Source organism: Cololabis saira, chromosome 12, assembly GCF_033807715.1.
Source record: "Cololabis saira isolate AMF1-May2022 chromosome 12, fColSai1.1, whole genome shotgun sequence".
NCBI lineage: Eukaryota > Metazoa > Chordata > Actinopteri > Beloniformes > Belonidae > Cololabis > Cololabis saira.
Genome location: NC_084598.1, coordinates 16,503,135 through 16,529,055, shown reverse-complemented (window position 1 = coordinate 16,529,055; position 25,921 = coordinate 16,503,135). Strand labels below are relative to the sequence as shown.

At 40.8% G+C, this 25,921-nt stretch overlaps 1 protein-coding gene across 1 annotated transcript in view; it reads right to left on the bottom strand.

The window, feature by feature from the left end:
• The window catches only part of lama5 (laminin, alpha 5), a 102,561-nt gene that overhangs the window by 38,448 nt on the left and 38,192 nt on the right, over nt 1-25,921 (bottom strand). Inside the window, exons 7-35 of the mRNA XM_061735735.1 lie at nt 24,034-24,149; nt 22,269-22,387; nt 22,068-22,158; nt 21,790-21,924; nt 20,454-20,513; nt 19,518-19,658; nt 18,863-19,000; nt 18,328-18,462; nt 17,414-17,548; nt 17,133-17,270; nt 15,753-15,805; nt 15,338-15,437; nt 15,185-15,237; nt 14,665-14,770; nt 14,475-14,574; nt 12,372-12,528; nt 11,600-11,738; nt 8,325-8,467; nt 7,994-8,097; nt 6,294-6,447; nt 5,983-6,146; nt 5,436-5,544; nt 4,499-4,596; nt 4,185-4,407; nt 3,714-3,840; nt 3,427-3,566; nt 3,118-3,233; nt 2,630-2,841; nt 2,106-2,307 (exon numbers count right to left, since the gene is read on the bottom strand). Of these exons, the coding sequence (XP_061591719.1) occupies nt 2,106-2,307; nt 2,630-2,841; nt 3,118-3,233; nt 3,427-3,566; nt 3,714-3,840; nt 4,185-4,407; nt 4,499-4,596; nt 5,436-5,544; nt 5,983-6,146; nt 6,294-6,447; nt 7,994-8,097; nt 8,325-8,467; nt 11,600-11,738; nt 12,372-12,528; nt 14,475-14,574; nt 14,665-14,770; nt 15,185-15,237; nt 15,338-15,437; nt 15,753-15,805; nt 17,133-17,270; nt 17,414-17,548; nt 18,328-18,462; nt 18,863-19,000; nt 19,518-19,658; nt 20,454-20,513; nt 21,790-21,924; nt 22,068-22,158; nt 22,269-22,387; nt 24,034-24,149 (3,708 nt within the window). The remainder of the gene's footprint in view (nt 1-2,105; nt 2,308-2,629; nt 2,842-3,117; nt 3,234-3,426; nt 3,567-3,713; nt 3,841-4,184; nt 4,408-4,498; nt 4,597-5,435; nt 5,545-5,982; nt 6,147-6,293; nt 6,448-7,993; nt 8,098-8,324; nt 8,468-11,599; nt 11,739-12,371; nt 12,529-14,474; nt 14,575-14,664; nt 14,771-15,184; nt 15,238-15,337; nt 15,438-15,752; nt 15,806-17,132; nt 17,271-17,413; nt 17,549-18,327; nt 18,463-18,862; nt 19,001-19,517; nt 19,659-20,453; nt 20,514-21,789; nt 21,925-22,067; nt 22,159-22,268; nt 22,388-24,033; nt 24,150-25,921) is intronic.

The following is a 25,921-nucleotide window of genomic DNA, read 5'->3' as shown; positions in this document are numbered from 1 at the left end:
TTTTTTTTAAATGCATCATTGCTGTTATTATCATTGTTATCTCTCCTTTTAGCCGTAAAAGTGACTGAGCAACAAAAGCCGTGACATTTATACAGCTCCTATCTCTAGAACTGTATAGACTGGATCTCTCTTCTTGGTGAAGAGAGGGTTGAGCCAGAGGCCTGACTATTTACCGGTCATTCTTTGTTCCTACCCACACCTATGGTCACGTATTGTGGGCATTAACCGACCGTGATCTCAGTGGCTTAAATGAGTTTCCTCCACAGGGCGACCAGACTCTCCCTTGGAGAGGGAGAGAAGCTCTCTCATCCCGGAGGGGCTCGCAGTAGAGGCACTGCTTCCAGAGTAATGCATGAAAAATCAAGAATTTCGATTGCACAATCTATTTTAAACTTATACATTAATCAAATTTCTATTTTGCGGACTGTATTTTGTGTTGTAATAATCCAGAATTATTGAAACTTGGAAACAATTAGTATAATATTCACTGGAAACACAGCAAATTTAATAGTGGCCCCTATAATGTGCACATGTCAGGATAACAAAAACTTTATCCATCCCCAGTTGTGACATTTAAAGGCACAACACTGATGACAAGACTTTGCCACTTAAAATTAAAAACCCTACACATAATACAGTATATAACACAAAAACTCAAAACATAGGATTTTATAGACTGTACATGGGTTTAAAACACATGCCTGTAAAAAATAAAGTGCCATGTGGATATCTGAGAACAGGAGTTACACCATTATAGTTGCAGTGAAATAACAAAGAAGGCAGATGGAGCACACTAGATTCCAATAAATGGACCACCGTGAAGCTGTCATCAAGGTCTGCGGGCACATCTGTTCATGAGTCATACCGCTGAATCAGGTGTTACGTGTGGCCCCTGAGGGCCACCACTTGGGAATGCTGCTCTATGGATAATATTTTCCGATGAACAAGCTAAAATTTCAGGACACTCAATTAAACATTCTGACATTCTTCCTATGACTTCATACTTAAACACATCTCATTGGCGTGGGGTGCTGCTAAGTAGAGGTGTGTAAGTCATGTTTTATCGTGATGTGATATATTACATCCACTAACTAGTGATGATGTGGTTAAAAAAAATTGCCACGATATGATACTTACTCAGTTAGCTTTAGGGGTTATCAATCGATATGAAATTATATCAAATGCTATCTGAACACAGACATTTCAATTGTGGCAACTAAAATATTATTTTATATTTATATTTCTGGGATCGTACAGTTAAGTGTAAAACTATCTATTTAAGTTTTTTTTTTTTTTTTTTAAAGTCAGCAAAACAAACAAAGAAGCCACAGGAAACAAGGCCACTTGATAACTTGCATTGACGAGGATTACATTTATTAATGTCTGATTGATATTTTCATTTGGTATCAATTTGGTGCGATTGGATTGTGGATCATTAAATTGATAAGCTGATGCAGATCAATACATTTTTCAGCCCCGCTGTAAAGGTCATTCAACCATGGGTCGCTACTGCTGCGCACCTGCTGGAACCATGGTGACTGTAGCTCACAGCTATTGTAGTTACTACTTTTAGAAGTCCTCCATGTTCTGTACATGTTCTAATGCCAGGAGCAGAAAATCCAAAGAGATGATTGTCTTTAGTAAGTATTTCAGTTCCATGCCTTTGTCTGCTCTGGCCACAACTAACACATTCTCTTTTCTGTGCATTTGGAAGAGAATGAAACTGATTTTACATAATAATAACAATAATATTAATATTAATAACAATAACAATACTAATAATAATAATAATAATAATACAACATACGTTTTATAAAGCTAGATACTGAAGGATGCTTGTGAAGGCAAAAGTGAGAATAAAAGCTGGAGGACAGACACAGATATAAGTAAGTGTATCAACATTAGTCCTGTTACAATAACAGTTCAAGTTCAACATATGTAAACGTGACGATGCAGTTATTTTTTTAGTCCATCTATCTTATCTGTTTAATTGATCAAAAATAATCTAATTCGTAAACAACCTTTTATTTGTGTTTTGCACGCAGACAATCAACTCGGTTTGGGTGCAGAACCAAGCAGGAAGTATTGTTATATCGGGGCTGTACCTGCACTGTCCGCTGGAAGTGTCACAGGTGACGTCACTGGAGACGACACCCGGCCTGGAGCAGTTGCAGACCTCACAGCCCACGACCGGGTGGCAGCCAAACGTCTGCGGCTGGCACTGGGAGCACTCCGGTAGTAGAGTCCTCGGTGGACAGATGCAGTCTCCCGTCTCCGGCTCACATAACCTCGTACCACAGTTACAGGCTTCACAGGAAACAAGTCGCATTATGGAAAAGACAGAAGCAAGTGAAAATCAGTACACTACAACTCTCTGCTGCTTGCAACTTCAGAAACAAAGTAGTTTTATAAAACAAATTTACTGCATTTTAATCATTATTATTACTATTACTAAGCTGAAACCTTCCACTAATTCCTGTATTAAGTCCTTTTAACCTTCTCATTTAATAAATGCAATTTATGCTCATTTGTTTTTCACAGAGCATTCGACTAAACTTCAGTACCAATTCCACCAAATTTATGAAACGTCACTTCTAAACCAGCTATTTGATGTCAGTCAGACACTCACGTCTGCATCTGGGGAATCCCCAGTGGCCTGTTGCACACATGGAGCAGTCTCGTCCAATCACATTTGGCTTGCAGCGGCACTGGCCGCCAAACTGCTCACAAGTGTCCCCCTCAGCCCCGGCGTTGTGGCAGCCGCAGGGCAGCGCTCCGTTGTTGAAGAAGGCCGACAGAGACACTGCAGCGTTGAGGCAAAACGGAGAGCTGGTGGAGGGACTGGAGGGAGGAGAGAATACGTCACAGCACAGTAAGGGTGGACTCCACTTATAATAGACATGATACATTTATAATACACATGGTTTTCATTATATATATTAGTGCATTTTGTCTCAAAACTTCACATTTGATCATCTTGAACAAGATTGTTTAAGATTGAGTAGAAATTAATTTAGTTTTCAGTTTACTGACAGCCCAAATGTACTTTATTTTGTAAAGCTGATTACATGGAAACGTCCGTTAATAATAATGAACCTCTATATTAAAAATACTGACTTGATGTAGAAGCTGTTTTGGCCACAGCTGCTGATGAAGTCATAGGATTTGTCCAGCGGTTCCTCGTTCAGGTAATTGGAGCTGTAGCTTTTCTCAGGAACGACTAACACATAATCCTGTTGATGTATGACAGATACGTATGTAACACACTGTACTCTTCAAATCATTTTAGTCCAGAGTCAAACGAGTCAAGCGTCTATAGAAGGATACGGGCTGGCAGAAGATTAAGATTACAGCTGTGCCGATAAAAATAAAAAAGTTTCCTAAATGAAATGGAAGGATTAAAAAAAGCAAGTCAATAATACTCACCAGCCACAATGTCTTGCCCGCAGGTATCTGTACCGTGAGGAAGACATTATAGTCCGTCACATCCAGCATGATCTGATTCTCAGCGACCAGCACGTTACGGCAGCCGTAAGCGTGAGGACAGAAGGAAGCGTTAATGTGACCTGAAACACACAGTGACAACTTATTTTTTATTACTTATTTGGTGTTTGAAAACTGTTATTCTTTGCATTCCACCATTTTTAATAGCATTTATTTACTGTCAAACTATCCCGTCTTGTGTATTATCAACCCTGCGTGCATGGTCTTACCCTGCCAGATCCGTCCTCCGTTAATGAAGACCTGCACGGGATACGTGGGGTGACCAGGCTGGTGATAGTGCAGAATAAACACGTAACGCCCAAGCGAATGGACACGAGCTGAGTACACTGCAGCATTCTGGGTAGGGTGGGGATAATGGAGGAGACACAAAGACACAGATGGCAGTGACTTTATTTTTCGTTTCTTCAGTGCAACTTTGGAATGTCTGCCGTGAAAATTTTATTATTCTGACTATGGTACTAATCTATGATCAACAGTTGTGTCTATGAGCCTTATCAATAACTTTAAAACTTAACTTTAAAAAAATCAATATTTTTTTGGCGTGATGCAGTAATAAGAAAAGGAGCAGACGAGGATATTAACTGAATAAACTGTAAGAAAGGAGCTGAACAAAGGATAATAGAACACGTTACTGTAAGCCTGTCAACAATTAAATAACTCACCATCATCATTGTTCATACCTGATTAGAATCCAGTCGCATATGGTGGTTGTTATCTTCACCAAAGGGAGGTCTGAGTTCTCCCATCCAGACAGGATCATCACTCTGGTATAAGCGGAGAGCAGAAGCCTCGGGAGGAGAAGCCTGTACTGGCATCTCCTCTTCCTGCGTGGAAGAACTCTGGCCTTCATTCAGGACCATAGAGCCTGTTGGGATCTGGAAGCGTGACCGCACACAGGAGGAACTGGAGCCAGAGGAAGTAGAACGTTTAGGAAAGCTTTTCTTTTCCACAAAACATATTCTTCTTTTTGTACAGTTTCAGTAGGTGACATTACCTGTCAGGTGAGAACTGGCCATGAGTGCTGATGCAGTGGACTTTAGGTTCCACATACTCCATAGTAAACTGGTTCTTAGGCACCAGGTACACTTTGTGCTAAAGGCAATGAGGGAAAAAAAACACATTTATATTAAATATATGTATGTATGTATGTATGTATGTATGTATGTATGTATGTATGTATGTATGTATGTATGTATGTATGTATATATATATATATATATATATATATGGACTCAATATACGCTGGCAGACTCTACAGGAAGGCCAGTCGTATTGCTGCTACCTTCCGTTTGTACGGCCACTCTAGGAAATGGTACAGGTTCATAAACACTAGAACCACCAGGCTGAGAGACAGCTTCCTCCCTGTGAAAGCCACCCGTCTACCCCCTCCCCCCTGCCCCGCTAACCCACACAGACACACAGACAACACAGACCCCGTGACTCTCACACAGCCACTCGTTGCACTTCACAGACTCTTTGCACTTTGCAACGGACCAACTGCACTTAATTTCTGTTTCTGTTGTTGCTCATGCTGCGCTGTCAATCATGCCAGTACAATAACTAAAAAAGATTAACAAACTTTGTAATCTGCATCTGTATTTTCAGTTTTTTGTGTCATATATATATGTACATATGTACAGTACATTTGATTTTCATGCCTTTTATTTTTGTCAATGTTGTGATGTTCCAGCAGCATGATGACGATTAAAAAATCTCTAATCTTGAATCTTTGTCAAGACCCTTTTCACAGTTTTTTTTTTTTAAGATTCTCTTTAACCAGAATTTAAGCAAAGTCTGATTTTATTATTTTTGCTAGTTTCAAGTTATTTCAGTGACTGTTGTGAGGTTTTCTTTCTTCAGGCAGAGAACCAACATATTTGTCCACATGGGTCATGGGCTGACTGTCAGTTTGATGGGAGGTTAATACTTACCAGGAAGAAGCTGGCCTGGTCAGAAGAGAGCTGGACCTCTGCATCAGCAGGTAAGGAGAAGGTGCCCACTCGGTTCTGTTCATCGATGGCCACGCCTCGACACAGGGAGCTGGACAAAAACACACGTGGACATGATGGTTAAGAACTGTTGTGAAGCAGGAGACCTGACACTTGATAGTTACTGTGAACTCTCAGGTTTCCATTATTGTTACTGAACTTAGCTGCTCAGCATCACATCTGTACGATTTAGCTCAGCCCTTTACTTGCTTTAAATTTCACATATTCACTTGTTTTTTCCCGCCCAACGCGTAAACCAATAACGTTTTAAATCACCAACCATAACCAAGAATCACATTCATTTATAAGAGAAAATAAAGAGCAGAGCTCCTGGTCATGTATGTGTTAGAAGCATTAGGACAGTGAAGGGAACAACAGAATGTTTGAAAAACATTTCTGCATTTGTTCAAGAGGTCTGTAAAGAGTCAAAGATCGGTGTAATTTGTTAGAAAATATTAAACTAAAAGGAGGTAAAAGTAGGTTTCTTTACCTGTATTTGCAGTGCAGAAGGGTGAGCCGGTGTTGGTGTATTCGTGCACGCGGCCCGTTCACGGTTACAGACAGAGTCTGGGGCAACTCTTCTTCGCTGGAATACTCAACCACCAGAACATACTCTCCTGGAGATGATAGACGCCCTCGAAGCTCAACGCTAATCTGCACCACAAAGGAAAATACTTTTTTAACCTTCTGGCTGCGCTTTTTTAGCTTTTGTTCTTTTTTCATTCTTAACATTTAATATGTCTCAAAACCTAAATAGAAAAATGGCACAGATATTGTACAAACTCTTGCTTTCTCTCTTACATCATATCCGCTGCAGACAGCCATTTCAGGGTGGCGTGGGGTAATTTTCTTAGTTAAGCAGGGGCGTGGCAGGTGATTATCAAGACGGCAGCTCGCCTCAGGACCAGAGATGGAGGGGAACGACTCCAGAGACAGATACTTGTACAGCAGACAGCTGAACAGAGACACACAGTTCAGAGGAAACACGTGGTTCACACACTGGTACACACTTCAAGTTCTTGAATCAAGGGGATTTGACCTCCTTTTCTTTTGCTACTGAAGAGGTTTCACCTTTCACACAGAAGGCACGATCAGTTTGATTAGTTTATAAACTGTTGAAGACATATGCAAATCACTGACACTCCTTCCACTTCTGTGGTTCATTTATCTACGGTTAGTTGTGAACCTGGTTTCAGTCGGTACGTTTACATACAATAACAGAAAGTGGAATTGTTGCCTTAATCCAGTCGATATCGAATTATTAAAATCCATGTATACACCTTAGCCGGGATGCGGTCGAACCAAACTGAAGCTCTTGAGATTGAGACATTGGTGCCAGATAATGCGTCCTAATTCGAGTTATTCCGGCATGTGTATGCAACCCACGTATAGCCGAGCTACTGACTGCCCCGGGACTCCCCCTTCTGGAAGTGATGGCACCGCGAAAGCCAGAATATCAACACGGGAGGAGAAGAAGAAGGACAACAAAGAAGGAACTGGAAGAACGCCAACGTAAAAGTGCGTGTGGCGCCACCTAGCATTGCTGATCGAACGCACCTCATTCAATAATCAATTGTCTTCTAGCGCATGTATACTTGGATTTCTCTGAAACTGCGGTTTAATCCTTATCTAGATTGTTGCCAATAGCTTGATTTAGATGTAACCAGGTGTTTGATAGGTTGAATCGGAGTCCTACTCCTCTATGTTGTTTTTTCATGTTTGACAAAGATAGCTTCTTTTACTCTTCTTCACTCCTCTTTGACGAGCCCAGTGGAGTGAAAAACTAACATTAAATACCTCAGATTTCACTTAACAAAGACATACAATGCACCTTTAAATCTCCGGGCAGTTTAACAACCATTTGCACGTTGATTCATGTGACTGACAACAGTGGACCCTGTTACAACCAAAAACGTAATAACGGCCAATAATGTAATAATTTTGGCCATTTCAAATGTAATAAAGCCAATAGTGTAATAATGTGCCAATAATGTAATAAAACTTTTGAGTCAATAATGTAATAACTTTTTGCCGATAATGTAATAATTTTGTAATAATTTTTTAATACCAGGCCAATAATGTAATAACCAGCCAATAATGTAATGCCTTATTACATTATCGGCAAAAAGTTATTACGTTATTGGCTCAAAGATTTTATTACATTATTGGCACATTATTACACTATTGGCCTTATTACATTTGAAATTGCCAAAATTATTACGTTATTGGCAGTTATTACGTTATTGGCCATTATTACGTTTTTGGTTGTAACAGACCCAGATTTACATCAACATCCTCTGAGCATGAAACTCTCCCACCAGCCTATTTGAAATGATGCCTGCAGATGAAGGGTGAAACTTCAAGAACAAAATAAAAGAATGCCACTTGACTTGATTCAAGACTTTAAGAGACAGAGGAAAAAAAAGGATGCTTTGCTTCCTGTTATTTTATGTCTACTAAGTCGATAGTTCATCAACGGCAAACTATATGTGCAGAGTTACTTCTTGCTGGCGTCAGGTGCAGATTCGTAGGTGCACTCGTCAGTAACTCTAATCTGCAGGATGGGAGCTTCATAGTAGGCACTGGGCAGGAGAACCAGGTAGTCCTAAAAGGCAAACAGAATATTAATGAAGTGGGGTTTTTTTTAATAAAGATATCTAATAACCTTTCATTTTTGACATTTGGTGGTGTAGCCAGGACAGCTTTAGCAGATTAAAAACATCCTGGTGATGAAATATGACAATGGATTTATTCCTTAGCCCTTTGTGGTAACAATGCTTCTGCAAGTGTTTGTATGCATGCATGGAAGCAGATATGTATGTTGCGTCTCACCAGCAGGATCCCCTCAGCCTCTATAACAACAGTCCACGTTCCTGGGTTCAGGACAAAGGGTTCCACAAAACTGCTCTGGGGAACACTGACAAAGGTCGGCTGGTCAGTGGGAGCGAAGACGATTTGTTTGGACTGCTCCGAACCTTGAAAACAAATATCATAACTTTAGGCTGTTTTATACAAAGGCTACATACTAGAAGAATGCAAATTCAGCAGCTTCCGGAGGGACACAATAACATGTTGAAAAGACAAACTTATCAATTTTCAAATGATGTGGTTGCACAGCTGCAGTGAACACAACACTACTTCATCCTTTCATTGCATCCACTGGTGTTTAATTGTAACTGACCTGATAGGCTGTGATTTTACTGTTGGAGGTGCTACCCTCAGCATTTACATATCTGAGGAGGAAATGCGTCAGACAGACGTCTGCCTGGCTCACATATACAGTACCGACCAAAAGTCTGGACACACTTCCCCATTTGTTTGAATGAGTGTGTCCAAACCTTTGGTCTGTACTGTACCTGCAGCGATAAGGACCAGGTCCAGGTGAAGAATGTTGGAGGAAAGTGTAGGGAGGGAACAGAAGGGGTTTGAAGGGCAGGAAACGTGAAGTTCTGTTTTTCTTGAACCCTTAAATTCTGCACTGACCTGTGGCCCAGAAACCGAGTGAGAGCAAGCAGCTGTCAGTCACCCATCCACAACCACACACACCTCTATCTTCTATCTTATTCAGCAGGAAAGAGGGATGAAGAAAAGGATGAAGATTTCCAAAAAGGAACAGTGTCGTGAAAAAAGACTTATTCTTATTCTTTCAAGCTGCTTTTCATTACCTTAGATTTGTGTAAAATATAAATATGGTAAAGAAAAACCTGTAATGGAAATGCCTTTAATTAAACAAACTGGCAAATATCACATAAACCTTTATACAAGATTTTCCCACGACGTTTTTCAGGTGTGTGATAATCCTTTTTAAGTGTAATGGAAACACTTTTTGTGCATTTGCGCGTCTCTGACGTCTCTGGCAGCGCTGGATGTGACATAGCCGTCAATTTAAAGTCATCAAAATCTAGTTTCCAGCTGTTTTTGGCCTCATTAATACAATGTTACTGTGCTGTAACATTACTTGCTCATTATGCATTACTGTATTACATGAGGGATTTACCTTTAAATAATCATTTCATGATCATCCGCTGCATCTTCTGTTGACTGTTATTGCAACAGCGGTAGTGGCAATCTCAATAATGTTTCAAATGTCCTATTTGAAACGGACTAAAATTGCCCCAGAACCTGCAGTAATTCTGAAATGACACCCTGACATCCATATTTAGTTTTGTATTAACTGTATTTACCTAACGGCTCAGGTTAGACCCCCTTACTATCTACGGAGCCCTAGAGGACACAGTAGAGAAACAAATAAGGGAACTTTTGTCATATATCACAAAACGTTTGTGAGATATTGCATTGTCTCCTCTGCGCATCACTGCCCGTTTGAACGGGATGCTGATACACTCTGCTCCGCAGTCATGGAGGACCTTGAAGGTTTTCTCTGGTTAAACATGAGAAACCCGTGCAACAAGCAAGCCCCCTATCAGAGAAAATGTGCTTATGACGTCGCTCTGAAATATGAACTCCATGCCTTACCTCAATATATCTCCAAAAATCCCTTTTTTTCCCTCCACTGTGTCCCCTAGAGGGCTCCGTAATGATCTCTAGATCAAGAAAGTGTTTAACGTGCGCTGGGCTGTGCAAATGCAAGGCGTGTTATTGCCTCCCCAGTGCCTGAAGCTGAACTGAGGGGAGGGAAATGACTTGGGAAGTGTTATCCAGTTTTACTACGTAACATGACGGCCCACTGTCTGCTTGCTCGGAGAGAGAGAGCTGGCAGAGCTGGCTGATGCAGGAGATGGAGCGGTGCCGGATCCGTGTTGAACAACGGGATTTGAGGATCGTGTTGCATAAATATGACCAGCAGGCGTCTGCCAGTCCTGCTGTTGTGTTTTGCTGACCGTACAGAACTTCTTCTTCTTCTCATCAACACATCCCGACCCCAACCGGCCACCCTGCGTCAGTTCTGTTTGCATTAAGCCTGATCCTGATTAAGTGTGCTCTCGGGGGCGAGTGCATTAAACCACCGGCCCATCACTCAACCCCAGTTTTGGCCAATTGCAGGTCAACTGATTTTTATGTGGTTGCCTTTCTGTGAATTTCCTGCGACCTATTTCTTAGGCTGAGAGGGCTTGTTGCACCTTGCTCTACACACCCACATAACCTGTCATTCCTCACCCAGACATGGTCTGCATTTTGTTTTGCCCCTGGAGCCATAGTTGGATCAAATGTTCCTTGCTTGCTCGTGACTAAGTGTAGTGTCAGTATTCGCTGGCCTTTTGCCAGTGTCCTTGGCTCGTTACCTGTACGTGATAACGTTTCTCCTGCTGGGACTTGAACCTTATTCTGCGCCTGCGTTCTATTGACTATATATATAACAAATCATCAAGTCAGTCTATAAAGTCAAGATCAGCGAGATACTTGGCAGCTGCGGGCAGCTGCAAGCCAGCACACAACAAAGTGTGCCTCATTCGCTTCGTTTTACATCTGTGAAGTTTTGACTACTGCAGCATTTTTACCCAAGAAGAACCCAAGAAGAGCCGTCTCTATCTGCCCAAAATGACATATATTTGCAATGCAGAAAGAGCAGTAGTCTATAAGTTAATACATAATATAGAAGAGATTAAATAAAGCAAGGTTTGTATAATTCCAGGTCATTATTATCTCAGCTAGAATCTAACACAGTTTCTAGGTCAGTTAAATGTGTTTTCTGTGTCCAGGCGCCTCAAAAATCTGTCATTTAAATCTCATTTATTATATAAATTGTCTTTTATATTTATGCATTTATTGAAAGTTAAGCTTCGTGCATTTACAGAAAAAGCCTACGGCAAAGAGATTGTGCACTGCCCTGGACAGCCAATCAGAGAGAACACTGATGGGCCTGCGGTGATCACATTTCTGTATTTAACTACATAATCACTTGTTTATTTGAATTCACAATGGCTGAATTATCGCTCTTTGGTATTGTTTGTTTATGGTCTGTAATCCATTCATGTTGCTGGGGTTTTGGCTTTCTTTGCAGAAGACGATGTGACTTGTATGCATGTTTTGGAGGGAGAAGACGCAGGGGAGATGATGACGTTCTTTCAGCCTTCTCCATTGTAATGATGGAGTGATAGAGGGAATGTAGAAGAAGAAAAGAAGAGCGCCCCCTTCCCAGCACTTACAGTTACCACAGTAGTGGTTCCATCCATCCTCTATGACAGACACCCTGCCCTGGACATCCGAATCGCCCCAGTTGGCATAGCGCAGCACCACATGGAAGAGGTCTGGAGACGTGACCGACACCGACACCAACACCTTGGACTGGAGCAAGCAAGCAGCAGCAGCAGAGAAGTGTGGGACAAGAGACAAAGCAAGAACAAAATGAAAACCGAAAAATGTGTGTGTGTGTGTGTGTGTGTGTGTGTGTGTGTGTGTGTGTGTGTGTGTGTGTGTGTGTGTGTGTGTGTGTGTGTGTGTGTGTGTGTGTGTGTGGGGTGGCGGTGGTGGGGGGAGGAGGGGGTTAAAAAAAAGATAGAGAAAAAGGAGGATAGAAACAAGCAGGAAAAAAGAATTGGTTTAAAGTACAAAATAAGAACATAACAACAGAGACAAAAGAAGAGATGAGGACAAATGTAACAAATGAATCATTTAAAATGAATGAAAATATGAGGGAGGTAAAGTGGCAGTAAGAGGAAAGAAAGGGCAATGTAAAGGAAACAAAGGGAACAAGAGCATTTAGAAATATGAGATAATATGAGCATTTATGAAATATAAGAAATACCAAGTATGAAGATTTGTATGGATTCATGAGGTGGGATGATGACAGAAAACACAACATGAAGGAGGGTGATGGTATTAAAAACACAGATACAGAAGCCAAACCAAAGGTAAAAACTTGTCAATAAAATACTGTAGAGTTGATAGAGCTGATCAACAGAATGGTGTTTTTCCTACCTGAATGGGGGACATCTGAGCATAACCTCTCCAGCTGAAGTCGGGGAACTCCTGCTGACTGTAGCCAAATCGCACCGCTCGGCCATCTGCCATGGCTCCATCCTCAACCTCAAGCTTCAAATGGTGGAGGTCTGGAAAATAATGATCTGGACGCGGACTGGGACCACAAACATTAACGTAAAAAATTGTAAGAATCTCACAGTACCGAGTTGATCTGAATGAAATAAAAATAAAAAACATCATCATCAAAAAATGCCACTAACTGGGAAACAGTGTTCCTGCTTTACAGTGATAATTGTGTGCTGATAATGTGCTATTTCTAGACTTCTTAGTGTTTCATTCAAATGCATAAGAGCATAAAATATCCATCCATGGTCTTCCCCGGGGTCTCCTCCCGGAGGGACATGCCTGGAACACCTTCCTAGGGAGGAGGGACATGCCTGGAACACCTCCCTAGGGAAGAGGGACATGCCTGGAACACCTCCCTAGGGAAGAGGGACATGCCTGGAACACCTCCCTAGGGAAGAGGGACATGCCTGGAACACCTCCCTAGGGAGGCGTCCGGGAGGATCCGATACAGATGCCCAAGACACCTCAGCTGACTCCTCTGTGAAGAGCAGCGGCTCGACTCCGAGCTCCTTCCGAGTGATTGAGGAGATCTGGAGATCCACAAAGCACATGTGGACTGCGTCCAGCCACCCTGCGGAGGAAACTCATCTCGGCCGCTTGTATCCACGATCGTGTCCTTTCGGTCACTACCCAAAGCTCATGACCATAGGTGAAGGTGGGTGAAGCGTAGATTGACTGGTAAATCGCGAGCTTTGCCTTTCGACTCAGCTCCTTCTTCACTACGACGGTCCGGTAACAATGTCCCCAGTTGACTTCAACAGTTCCCCACCTTCTCCATAAACGGTGTTTGCAGAGTACTGCTTCCCCTTTCTGAGGCGCCGGACAGTTTGCCAGAAGTTCTTCAAGGCTGATCGAAAGTCTTCCTCCATGGCCTCCCCGAACTCCTCCCAGACCAGAGTTTTTGCCTCCAGGACTGCCCGAGCTGCGGCTCGCTTGGCCTGCCGGTACCCATCTACTGCGTCAGGAGTTCCACAGGCCAACATGGCCCGGTAGGACTCCTTCTTCAGTCTGACAGCATCCCTTACCTCTGGTGTCCACAACCGGGTTTGGGGGTTGCGGCCACCACAGGCACCAGAGACTTTGCGTCCACAACTTTGAGCTGCTGCGTCGACAATGGAGGCAGAGAACATGGTCCACTCGGACTCACTGTCCCCAGCCTCCATCTGAATTTGTTAGAAGTTCTCCTGGATATTGGGATTGAACACTTCCTTGACAGAGGGCTCAGCCAGACGTTCCCAACAGACCCTCACAATCCGTTTGGGTCTGCCCGGTCTGTCCAACCTCCTCCTCCGCCAGCGCATCCAACTCACCACCAGGTGGTGATCAGTTCACAGCTCAGCCCCTCTCTTCACCCGAGTGTCCAGGACATGCGGCCGAAGTTCAGATGAAACGACAACAAAGTCGATCATTGACCTCCGGCCTAGGGTGTCCTGGTGCCACGTGCACTGATGGACACCCTTATACTTGAACATGCTGTTCATTATGGACAAAATTACGCACCACCACAATAAGGTGGCGGTTCAAGAAGGGGATAAAATAGTTCTCTGAAAAACCAGCCTGGTTCTTGTCATGATGAAGAGACTGACATTTAGCTCTTTGCTTGAGCTTTGAAGACAAGAGGATGCTGAGTGTCCTCCTCGTTTCCGGACCGAACATCATGTGGAGGAGTCATCCTGTCTAAAATTAGTTTTCAAGCTGTTTCAAATGAATCTTCTTTCAGCATTTTTCTTTCCTTTTTTTCTCACTTGTATTTTACTCAAAGTCTTTGTACTATTTGCCACAGTTTGCCCCTACTTAACTTAACCCACATGACCCCCATTAGTCACCAGCTGCAGGCGTTTGTTAGCTACCCCAACTGATCATAGCTAATTTGGAAGATCCCACTATGTGAAGTGGACTTAAACTAAATATTTTAACTGTGAAACTGGCATAGCAAATGCTATTTGAAATTCCTCATAGGACATGGGAACTCACCGGTTACATTTTTGTCCCTCCACATTGGGTCTGCAGCGACATTGACCACTTCGGTCTCCACAAGACCGACCAACTGAGCCGCCAATGTCACACTGGCACCCTGAACACACAAATACAAATGAAAAACAAAGAATCACAGCTTATTCATTTTTCACCCTTTTATTCCCACTTTGTACTCAGGAACACTTACCCTGACAGCCAAAGTAGTGGCCACCTTGCATGTTATAGTAGCCTTCTTTGCAGGCAGAGCACAGTCCAGTGCAGATGTTGGGCTTGCAGTGACACTGACCAGATTCCTGTAAGATGTGAGAATAATATTAACACCACTAGCATGCCAACAAAGTGGTCATTATTAAAATGGGCACATTTTCATTTTCATACAGGGCACAAAAGGAAACAAAATAACAAAATCTGAACTCAAAGTCCGATATAAGCACATTATAATATTGTTTAATGAACAGTGATCTCGCGCCACACAATCAGAAACTCTTCTATTAGGGATTTGAATTCCTATCTTTTAGTCCAAATATTAATGAGCTAATGTGATCTTGGGATATTCACCAGGACAAGCTTGGACCACTGTAGTAATATTGTTTTTTAAACTTTTTTTTTGTATTACTGTAGTAATTTTAATATGAACAAAGAGACATGTTGTCAAATTCTGGATGAGCAATAAGCTGTAATTCAGAAGAAAAGCCCTGCTAGCTCACCTGTGCACACTCCGCAACACCACTCAGAGTCCCTGACACATCACACTCACAGTCTGCACAAGAAACAAGACACACAGATTTAATTTGATACTACATTTACTACTACATCCAAACCAGCCAGACATATCTGAGGTTGATGTAAGCGCGTCTTACTGGAACATCCATCAGGGGTGTCCGGGGAGAGGTTCCAGTAAAGGGGCTTACATCTGTCACAAGCCGGACCCTCCACATGACGACGACATTCACACTGACCCTAAGTTAATAACAGAAGATAACAGAAGAATAAACGTCTGAGTTAGCTCATGCCACAAATAATAATAATTACAAATTGTTTGTAATGTTATGCCAAAGAAATAACTATTTTACAGGAAACACTTTCAGATCAATAAAGAAAAAAAGAAAACAGTTACACTGAAATAAAAATGTCCAACTGCAGCTAAAAACTAAAGCCCAAAGAACCTGCCTTTCATTGCTTTTCAATTTACGGTAACTAGATTAACATTTTTAATGTCAAACTTTTCATTATTTAGAGAAATAAAAAACAAAAACACACAAACACAAGACTTACCCCCTCTGGCTGCACCACATACTGCACAGAGCCGGCAGGGTGACATGTACCAGCTGTCAGGGACAAAGAACACAATAATCACTCCGTTATTACAGTGCGGATGTTGGATGTGGGGATGTGTGCATGTAAGATGACAACCGTAGAAAGAAATACAGCACGGTTGTTGACCCACCAATCCTCTGACGCAAATAAAGTGCAGAGTTGTTGAACGTGTTGGTGTCGCCTGTATGAGCTTGTCACACTAACATAGTGTGAAGACTACTTCCACCAACACGCTCAGACTGACAAGCACCAATGTGCAATGACAGGATATCAAGAGGATTATTGAGACACACTCTTTTTAAAACACACAATACTGTAAGGTACACATTACCTTTTACAATTTGTGCAATAGATGCTGGATGTTACGTAGAGGGGCATGCACTGGTCCATCACCTCAAGTGACTCAATTTCTCAATTTTTTATGTATAACCACCAGATCAAATGATAATAAACCTCAGAAGCTCAGAAGGTTTGTGTCAGTTACTGCAGAAATCCAACAGTGTTTTTTTTATTCCTTTGAAAAGAAAAAGGCCATACTTCCAGATCGAGGCTTTAAATATCACAAATCAAAGTCAGTAAAACTTGCTTAGCCACGTTGCTAGCCTTCCAACCTGATCAACACAAACTAAAACAAATAACAGAAACATAAAAAATATCTTATATTTATGATGAGAAAAATACTGTAAAAGGCAGGTTTCTTACTTTTAATATTACCGGTACTTTCAATACTCAACCATTGTTGAGCAGGATTCTAAAGTCAAATTGATTTCAAAAACACATTTTATCTGTTTGGCAAAGCTGACGTCCTGCACACCCTTACATGCAACTAGCATGCTCCATTACATGTCACTAATTTAATTAACTAATTTAATCTTCTATTAGAGCATGCGTTTGGGTGATCGTATAAGGTAGTAGAAGATAGATAAGTGTCATGTTGTTTGTGATAATAGTGCCGAAAGCAATAATGCTGAACCTAAACTCCGACCAATGTGAAGAATTTTCGTTTTTGAGAAAAAAGATCCTCAATATATATTTTATTAAAAATATCTGTTTACAATTTCAATTCTAAAATCAGAGAGATTATTAAAACTAAAAAGACAGCGAACAGCATACTGATTTCCTTTTTTCAACTTGTGTTATAATAAAGTAATAATGCAGACTGTATTATCTGTGTTAGCTTGAGTTCATCAGTATAACAACGGCAGATCTGAACACATGGGGCTCTACAGCTGACTTCTCTAAGCATCCTGAGTGATTACTTCTGCTACTGGATCGCATTTCCATGATGTCAAACAGATGTAGGAAAGACCTGCGTTCGCTATGTTTGTAAATGATTACCTTGGCAGTGGGGGAAGCCGTAGGAGCCGTGTGCACAGCTGCTACACCTCAGCCCGACCACGTTGGGGAGGCAGACACACTGTCCTGTCCCCTGGTCACAGCTGGAATAACGGGAGCCTTCCGGAGAACACTGACAAGCTAAAACATAGACACGGGATACAGATCTGTCTTCAGCTCGATGATTAACCACTAACTAAGCAAACATGTAGTTTATACATTCAAAATATCCCGTCCACTCACGACGACCAAAGAGCGTCTTTATGTTGCTAAACGTTACTCACGTGTGCAACTTGGATAGCCATGGTAACCAGGAGCACACCGGTCACACAACGCTCCACTGAAGACGGGCCGGCAGTGGCACATGCCCGACGAGGTGCAGTTGCTGTTCACTGACGTGTGAGGATTACAGGTGCATTCTTACAAAACACAAGATAAGGCATTGTTACAGAAAAGAAAAGGGGAGGTTTTCTTGCCACTGTTTGGCTTAAGGTTCTTCTCCCACTAGGGGAGTTTTTAGCTGCTATTGTTTATGTAATAATTGCTCGGCGGTCATGATCTGGGTCTCTGGAAAGCACCTAGAGACAACTTGTGTTGTATTAGACGCTATAAAAATAAAATTGGATTGAAAATTGAAAAGAACTAACAAATCGAAAGAAGCATTTCACCAATCATAAAAAAATTTGATGTGAATATTTGTGTAGAAATTGATAATGTTGGCTTTGAAATGTTTCCAAAGAATTCAAGGAACATTTAAAGACAACAGCCAGGATGGAACAACTTTTTGCAGTCAGTGAAAATTTGTCGAGTGAAGTTTTGTTTTTGTACTTAATGTCAGATGGACTATTACATTTAAGGGTTAATCAAGTTATATCATTTCAAAATTTCTAAATGTGACAGAACACAGGTACATTGTGTGCTTATGTCTGCTCGGTCCTGGTCCCTGTAAATCCTTGTACATTTTTAAACCACATCTGTGTCATATTTTAAAGCCGAGAAGTATAATTTCCTTTGAAACATACCAACGAGAACCATGACGTTTTTACGAGGTAAAGTAACACCTCATGAGAAAGTGCACAAGGTTAATGCCTCCATGTCTCTGTCGGAGTGACTTTCATGTTTTCAGTTAGAAAAGGCACACAATTCTCTCTCTTCATTATAGCATGTGGAAATCAGTGACATGTATATGTGTGGTTACCCTGACAGTTGGGGTAGGAATGGAATCCAGATGTGCACTGTTCACAGCGAGGACCCTGGAACTCTGGTTTACACAGACAGTGGCCAGAAGCATCGCAGGCTTCAGGCAGCGAGCCGACCCTGCTGCAGCCACACACTGAGAGAGAAACCAGAGGTCAACGGACATCTAATGATGGGACTACATTTATCCTGACTGATGGAGTTAGATGTGAACATGCATATATACATATTTCTATTGCTACAGAACCTTTTAGAGTGCTATTGTAAAGGAAATCCTGTCTTCCTAGGAAATTCCTGCCAAAGGAATTTGATGGGATGAACAGATGCCCTACTGTATCTACACCTGGAACTGTTTCTAGTCATCTTACGCTAGGATTTAATTGCTTACTGTTGTGAGAAGTATTACATTTAGGTATACATATATGGCCTCAACATCTGATTTTCTTCAGCTTTTGACCCCACTAGGTTCACAAAATTGTGAGAAAGGATGAATGATTAAGGATGAGTCTATTTATGGGCTCAGAAGAGAAACTCACGTTGGCAGAGTGGGTAGTTAAAGTAACCAGGAGCACACTGGTCACAAAGGTAACCCTGGAAACCGCTCCGACACGTTCCATGTCCAGTCAATAAGTCACATGACCCATCCAGACAGCCTGGACCCCTGCACTGACAGGCTGGACAGACACAAACACACTGTTAGACAGATCCAACAGCAAACCCTTCTTTTTAGTGACTGAAAACAAGGCGAACCAGTGGAAGCTGCAGTCTGATATCTGGCCCAAACGCATGCATGCATGCGTGTGCGTGTGTCTGTGTTTTTGTCTGTGTGTGCGTGTGTCCCAAAGAGAGGGAGATAGTCCTGGGTGAAAGCCTTATTCTGTATACATCATACATGCAAGCAAGCATACACTGAGCTCCTGGGGGATAAAGGAGGCTTTGCAAACCCTGAGATAAACCCTGAAGTCAAAGTTTTCTGAACCTGTGTCAGCTAAACCCGAGCTGCCGGTCGCAAACAACTTGTCTTTAACAAATTAGGCAATTTTTATAATTTCCCTTTGGGGATAAATAAAGTATTGTTGAATAGAACTGAAAAAAATACTACCTCAGACCCAAAACACATTACATTATTAAGTGAGTAAGAACGTTCCTATACAAGTGTACCAAACAGTCAGTATACAGAACATCTCTCACCTTCACAGTTGGGTCCATAGAAACCTGGAGCACAGGTGTCACAATCATCCCCAGTGAATCCTGGTTTACAGACGCAGGTTCGAGTTCGAGGGTCTGGTCTGCAGGAGTTATCCACTGTACCTGCTGCACTGCACTCACAGTCTGAGGTAAAAAAAATACATATATTTGGTGGATCTGAGGATTTTTCAGTAATGTTTCTGGTCAATAAAATCATTCAGGTATAAGAAAAGATGATCAGCAGGAAACCTAAAAGATTGTTCAAAAAGGAATTTAGTTGCACTTACAGTGATGAAAAAGCAAATATGATACTTATCCCTAACAAAGATGTCTGTGAAACCAAACAAGCTCAGCAACAGCAACAATGAGCAGGTGCTCTGTGTGAGTCGTATCTATGTGGTCGGTCTGAACACGGACCAGCCATGTTTATCACATTCCTAAACCTCCTGCCAAACCTGTGACCTACACAAGCTGAGCAGGTGAGAAGGATCGTGGGAAAATTCACATGAAATGCACAATTACAAGTCAAGGTCACGGCTTGTTTCTAGAAGATTATCAGTCTGTATTTGTTTTGAGTAGATTAAAGTGTTTCTAAACATTGGACTAACTTCTTTCCACAAATCTGCAATTAAATTCTCTTTGGAAAGAGATTTTTTAAATTATAACTGAATGAACTTAATGTTATTATATTATTTAATATTGTTAAAAGCACCAACAACTTTTTCTTCACCAGTCAATTTATGACAAGGGAGTTAGGCAAAAATCTTCTTCCTCAAAAGGGTTACGACAGACTGGCCTTTATAAAGAGGGTGTGCATGCAATGTATACTGTGACTTATCCTTGTCCTTTGCCAGTCAGTATCTTGTACCATTCCCATTTTTCTTCTACTCATAGTTCTCGTAGCTTAACATAATGTCTTGTAATTTTGTGTCAACTTACTGATGATCTCTCCAGCAGGCTTGGCCTCACCATTGTTGCTATTGGGCAATATGGAGGTGGCTGATGGAGAAAGACAAGGTAAGTTTATTTCTATACCACATTTCATGTACAAGACAATTCAAATGGCTTTACATAAATAGTTTAAATAATGCATTTAAAAAGTAAAAAAGTTTCAAAGCAGAAATTAAAGACATACAGACATAAATAAACCAATGAGATGCAAGAAATAAAGGTTGTACTGCATTATGGTGTATTAGTGAAATGCAGCAGTAAATAAAAAGATTTTCAATGTTGACATAAAACAAATGAGAGTTCCAGCAGCCCTGATGCATTCTGGGAGTTTATTCCACAGGTGAGGAGCATAAAAGCTGAACGATGCCTCACCGTATTTGGTTCTAACTCGGTACAGAAAGTAGGCGTGACCCTGACGACCTGAGAGTTCTGGTTGGTTCATAAAGTCTTTTTTTTATGTGACAGACAGGAAGCTAGTGCAAAGATCTAAGAACTGGAGTTATATGGTCCACTCTCTTGGTCTTAGTGAGGACTCGGGCAGCAGCGTTCTGAACTAACATAACAACATAACACAAACACACATACAAATGTGTTATTTTCCACTTTATCTTTAAATTGTATCTGGTGTAAATACCGCACCCAGTTCTGCAGGTTTAAAAGTTTAAGAGGGTTATTTCAACACAAAAATCCATCTATCACGCACTTCCAGTCCTTGAACGTCAGAAACGGGTCATATTAGCAGGTCTAACAGCTGCTAAGAAAATGATAGCAGTACGTTGGAAGCCCCCTCATACTTTGTCCATCAAACAATGGATCTTGACTTTTCTTGATGTTACTTACACGGAGTTATCGACAGCCCGTATAAATGGGGCCAAAGAGGCGAATGTGAATATGTGGCTCACCACAGCTGAAGCACTGAAGCGCTTGCTTTGATCCTCGTTTTTTTTTTTTTTTGTTGTTGTTGTGTATTTGACTTAACTTGTTTAGCACCGTGAGGATCTATATTAACTGTTTCACAAGTCCACGAGTCTCTCTCTCTCCCTTTTTTTTTGTTGTTGCTTGCTTTAGCCGCCCTGTCTCGATTTTATTTTCATTTCATATACAGACGTCAAATAATTGTGCTGGTCTTTTAATAGTTTATTTCATTTTATGTGTGTCCGGGTGGGTAGGGTGGGGGTGGGGGGATTGATGTAACGATATATTCAGTGCCTGTGCATCATTGTTTGTTTTCTGTTTGAATGAAAATAAAATAAAAATTTGATGAAAAAAAAAAAAAAATCCATCTATCAGAGCCTTTTCAGACATTTCTTTGGTTATAACTCACGGTAACACTCAGGGAAACCACTGAAGCCACTGGCACACAAGTCGCAGTTCTCCCCGATGTAGTTTGGTTTGCAGAAACAGCGGCCAGTCAGATCCTCACAGGTTCCCTCTGTAAACTCTGACTGACAATTACAGGCTGTGGAGAAGCCAACGGACAGAGCAGGAGGTGAAAAGATGAATGAAATGAAAAAGTAAAAACATGATGATCAAGATGAAACATCTGCTATAAAAAGTGAAGAAAAAAACCAAACTATCTGCTAAGTTCAGAGCTTCACTCACGTGAACAGGCCAGTGGGGAGTCAATGGGGTGATCAGGCGACCTGTAGTAGGTGGGGATGCAGCGCTCACAGTTGACTCCAGTGGTGTGATGCTAGAGAAGAAAAGTTTCCTGTTTTACTTTAAATCATTATGACTGTCACCAACTCAGTAATCATCCCTTTCATCAAAGACACAGCTCCGAATTTGAAGAGCATTGATTACCTGACAGTTGAGGCAGACCCCACCTCCTCTGTGTTGCCCGTGGATGTCCAGGCTCTCTCTCTTCCCATCAACCTCAGGGTCATAGTAACAGTCAAAAGAATGACGGTGACAGTTGCAGACTGAAACAAGAAATCCAATAGACAACAGTTAAAATAAGTAATATACATAAAATATGACAGTGCAGCTTTTCATTTTATTAATAAAATAATTTAAAGAGGTGATAGGTGAAAAGATTGAACTAAATTAATGTGAAAATTTAAAGTTACATATACCGTAAAACTTCAAATAATGGCTGAGTCCCAATTTGCCGCCGGTCGCAATTATCCGCCGGGTGTAGCAAAATATTTTTTATATTAAACGTCCATCCCAAATAAAGGTCAAACATTGTTTTTCTGGTGGCCAAAAAAAATATTCTACCGTATGCACATATAGCCTACCTAAACACAAACAAATAAACTTAAACAAATTGAAAAGTGTGTGACTATTTAATTTCAGAGTGACCTCACTGATGACGTGTTATGAAGTTGAGCGGCTTGTGTATCAAAGGAAAAGAGGTGAGCTCGTAGCCTCTAGCTATTCGCTCACCTCTTTTCCCCTTGATACGATAAGAAGGATAATCTTCTAGAAAAGAGTTGTATCAATATATATATATATATATATATATATATATATATATATATATATATATATATATATATATATATATATATATATATATATATATACACTCATATTACATTGACATTTTTTAAAAAGCGGGGCTCAATTATTATTATATCATTATTATTATATGTGGGGTGTGGGTATCAATGTTAGGATGTGTGTGAAAATGACCAGATAGATACAGTGGATGGATGGATGGATGGATGGATGGATGGATGGATGGATGGATGGATGGATGGATGGATGGATGGATGGATGGATGGATGGATGGATGGATGGATGGATGGATGGATGGATGGATGGATGGATGGATGGATGGATGGATGGATGGATGGATGGATGGATGGATGGGATAGACAGATAAAATGTGATAAAATGTACCACATGAACAAGGACTGAACCACACGTCTGTAGTTCTGTACCTTGTATCTTGCTGATCTTTACTGTAGACTGTATAAAAGACCTGTAAAGGGCTATTTGTCATTGATATATACATGTTAGGCCTTGCTAAATATAACTACAGCTTTGATAACAGATGGCCCTTGAATGTAAATATAAGAGTTCCTACGACAGCCTCAAACAAGAAACAGCAGAGAAGAAGAAAAAAAAGTTTAGTTAAACCAAAGCGTGTAACTCATAATGATGATGCTTGTAGATGTTTGATCAGCAAAATAATATACGTTTTACTGTGCTTCCATCCTCCTGTTCAGTTTATTACTGTACAATAAAGAGTCAAGATGTTTTAATATGAGGAGCTCCTTATTTCCATTTATTACAAAAAAGACTTGTGACTTTTGGGTATCATAAAAAAAGAAAAAGTAAGAAGCATCTCTGTATTGATTGATCTACTTTGTATCCACAGGATATTTCATAAGGAAGCCTGAAGGAATTTCTATAGATGCCGTTAAAATGTGCATTAAAGCAAAGGTTGTGCACTTGACCTGTTCAGGTTCGTTCTGTTGAACATAATGAATAAACTGCTCTGCAAGGTTCACTGACTACACTGAGGTAAGAGGTGCATGTCTGTGTGTGTGCGTGACTAAGACTAAATATTTCCAGATATGCTCGAGCGTGTTAGCATACAGCATTGGGTCCCACTCACGTTCACACTCATTGGCACTGTAGGTTGTAGCAGGTTTCCATGGTAACTGGTTGTATCCTGGGCAACACTGATCACATGACACCCCGCAGGTGTTGTGCTTACAGTCACACAGCAACCTGAAAACAAACAATTCAATTTGATTAGATTTTATTGGTATAGCGTCCATAGTTTTCTCTGGGTGCTTTCCACCGTCCCCTAGCAATTATTACATAAACAATACCAGGTAAATAAAAACATAGACATATATATGTAGATGCTCCATGGTCGGGGAGAGGGGTGCCGACAGAGTAGCCATTTTGGTACAGACCAGTCACAGTGAATATGGGCCAGTTCAGGTCAGTGGTATTTCATAATCGTAATTATTCAATTTGTTGAATTTTCTATCAAAATGTCACTCTTTTAGGCAGGTATACAGGTCTATTTGATTGAATTAAATGTTTGTTTTTTTAAAGTTTAGTTTTAAAGGTGGACGTGCTCTCAGTGTAACACTCTAACACATACACACACTGGGACACAAAAGGCAGGAATATGCTGCCTGTCCAACATATTTCTGCATAATTTGAACCTTTGAGAATAGTTCACATCTCACTACTCTGGCAACCTTACTTAAGGTGGAGAGAATAAACAAAAGAATGCAAAAATAGACAAATGTAGTAGTTAATTTTTCAAATAATAAAAGAGTTAATTGTTTTCCTTCACTGACAGAGCCAGACTGCTGCACCCAAGCTTCTAATTGGATTAGTGTGTAAAACCTGCAGAGTGTGGCCAAAACGCAGAAGGAAAGATTAAAAAGAATTTCTTTCTTCTCATTATTCTAGCAGGTCAAATGAGACAAAGTGGACCTCAGTCATGTGAGGAGTATGATCAAAAGGAAAAAAAAAAAAAATTGTTTTTGTTCAGTAGATTTATATCAAAATCTAAAATGAACAGTATTCTTCCACACCAGTTTCAGCTAATCTTTCAAAGACTAGAGAGGCTTCAGGTGAGCTTTTGGGGAAGTCCTTGGACACAAAAAGGGCTAATGATTTTGAAAAGTTATCTGAAATCCGAAGTTCATGGCATCATTATTGTCAGTAATGAGTAATCAGTGGCTCAGTTCCTAAAGTGGTACAAAGTGTGCTTTTTTTGCAGATGTCACGTTTCAGATGTCATGTTCAATTCAATTCAAAAACACTTTAATTCCCAACGGAAATTAATGTTGAGCTTTTGCTCCAAGCTTCCCTCACTGAACAGGATCCTCAATCTTCTCCACAAGAGGCAGAACCTTACTTAATATTCTTTATCATTTTATATTACCATATTTTCAGCACTATAAGGCGCACTTAAAATCCTTAATTTTCTCAAAAGTGCCCTATGATCAGGTGCGCCTTATGCATGAATTCTGTTGTGCTTACTGAGCTCGAACCAGTTTTATGTGGTACACTGCACTCTGTCAAAATGTTTTAGTGCCACTTTCGTAGTGAGGAATCTTCTCCACTTCATGGATTGTCGACCATTCAGCTGACACAGGGACGTTGTATTAAAGTCGGTCCTTGGTTGAATATGGGTTGCAACATCATACAACGTTAGATAACTAATCACGTAGTGCTGAAAAGCAATCATCATCCAACATCTAGTCAATTCTACCTTACTATAATTAGACGTCAATCCAACGTTTGGTTTTTAGCGTAAACCCAATTTTCAAATCTATATCATAATCCAGTTATAATCAAATGCTGAAATACAACGTTGTTCCAACCTCACACTAACTTCAGGTGTCCGCTATCGCTGGCAACGAACGATGAACCAATCAGAGAACAGGACGTGGTCGTTTACCTCCTCCACTTTTTAATTTGTGGATTTTTGGAAGACAAATTATTTAAAATGTGACTGTATTTGAATTGAATGA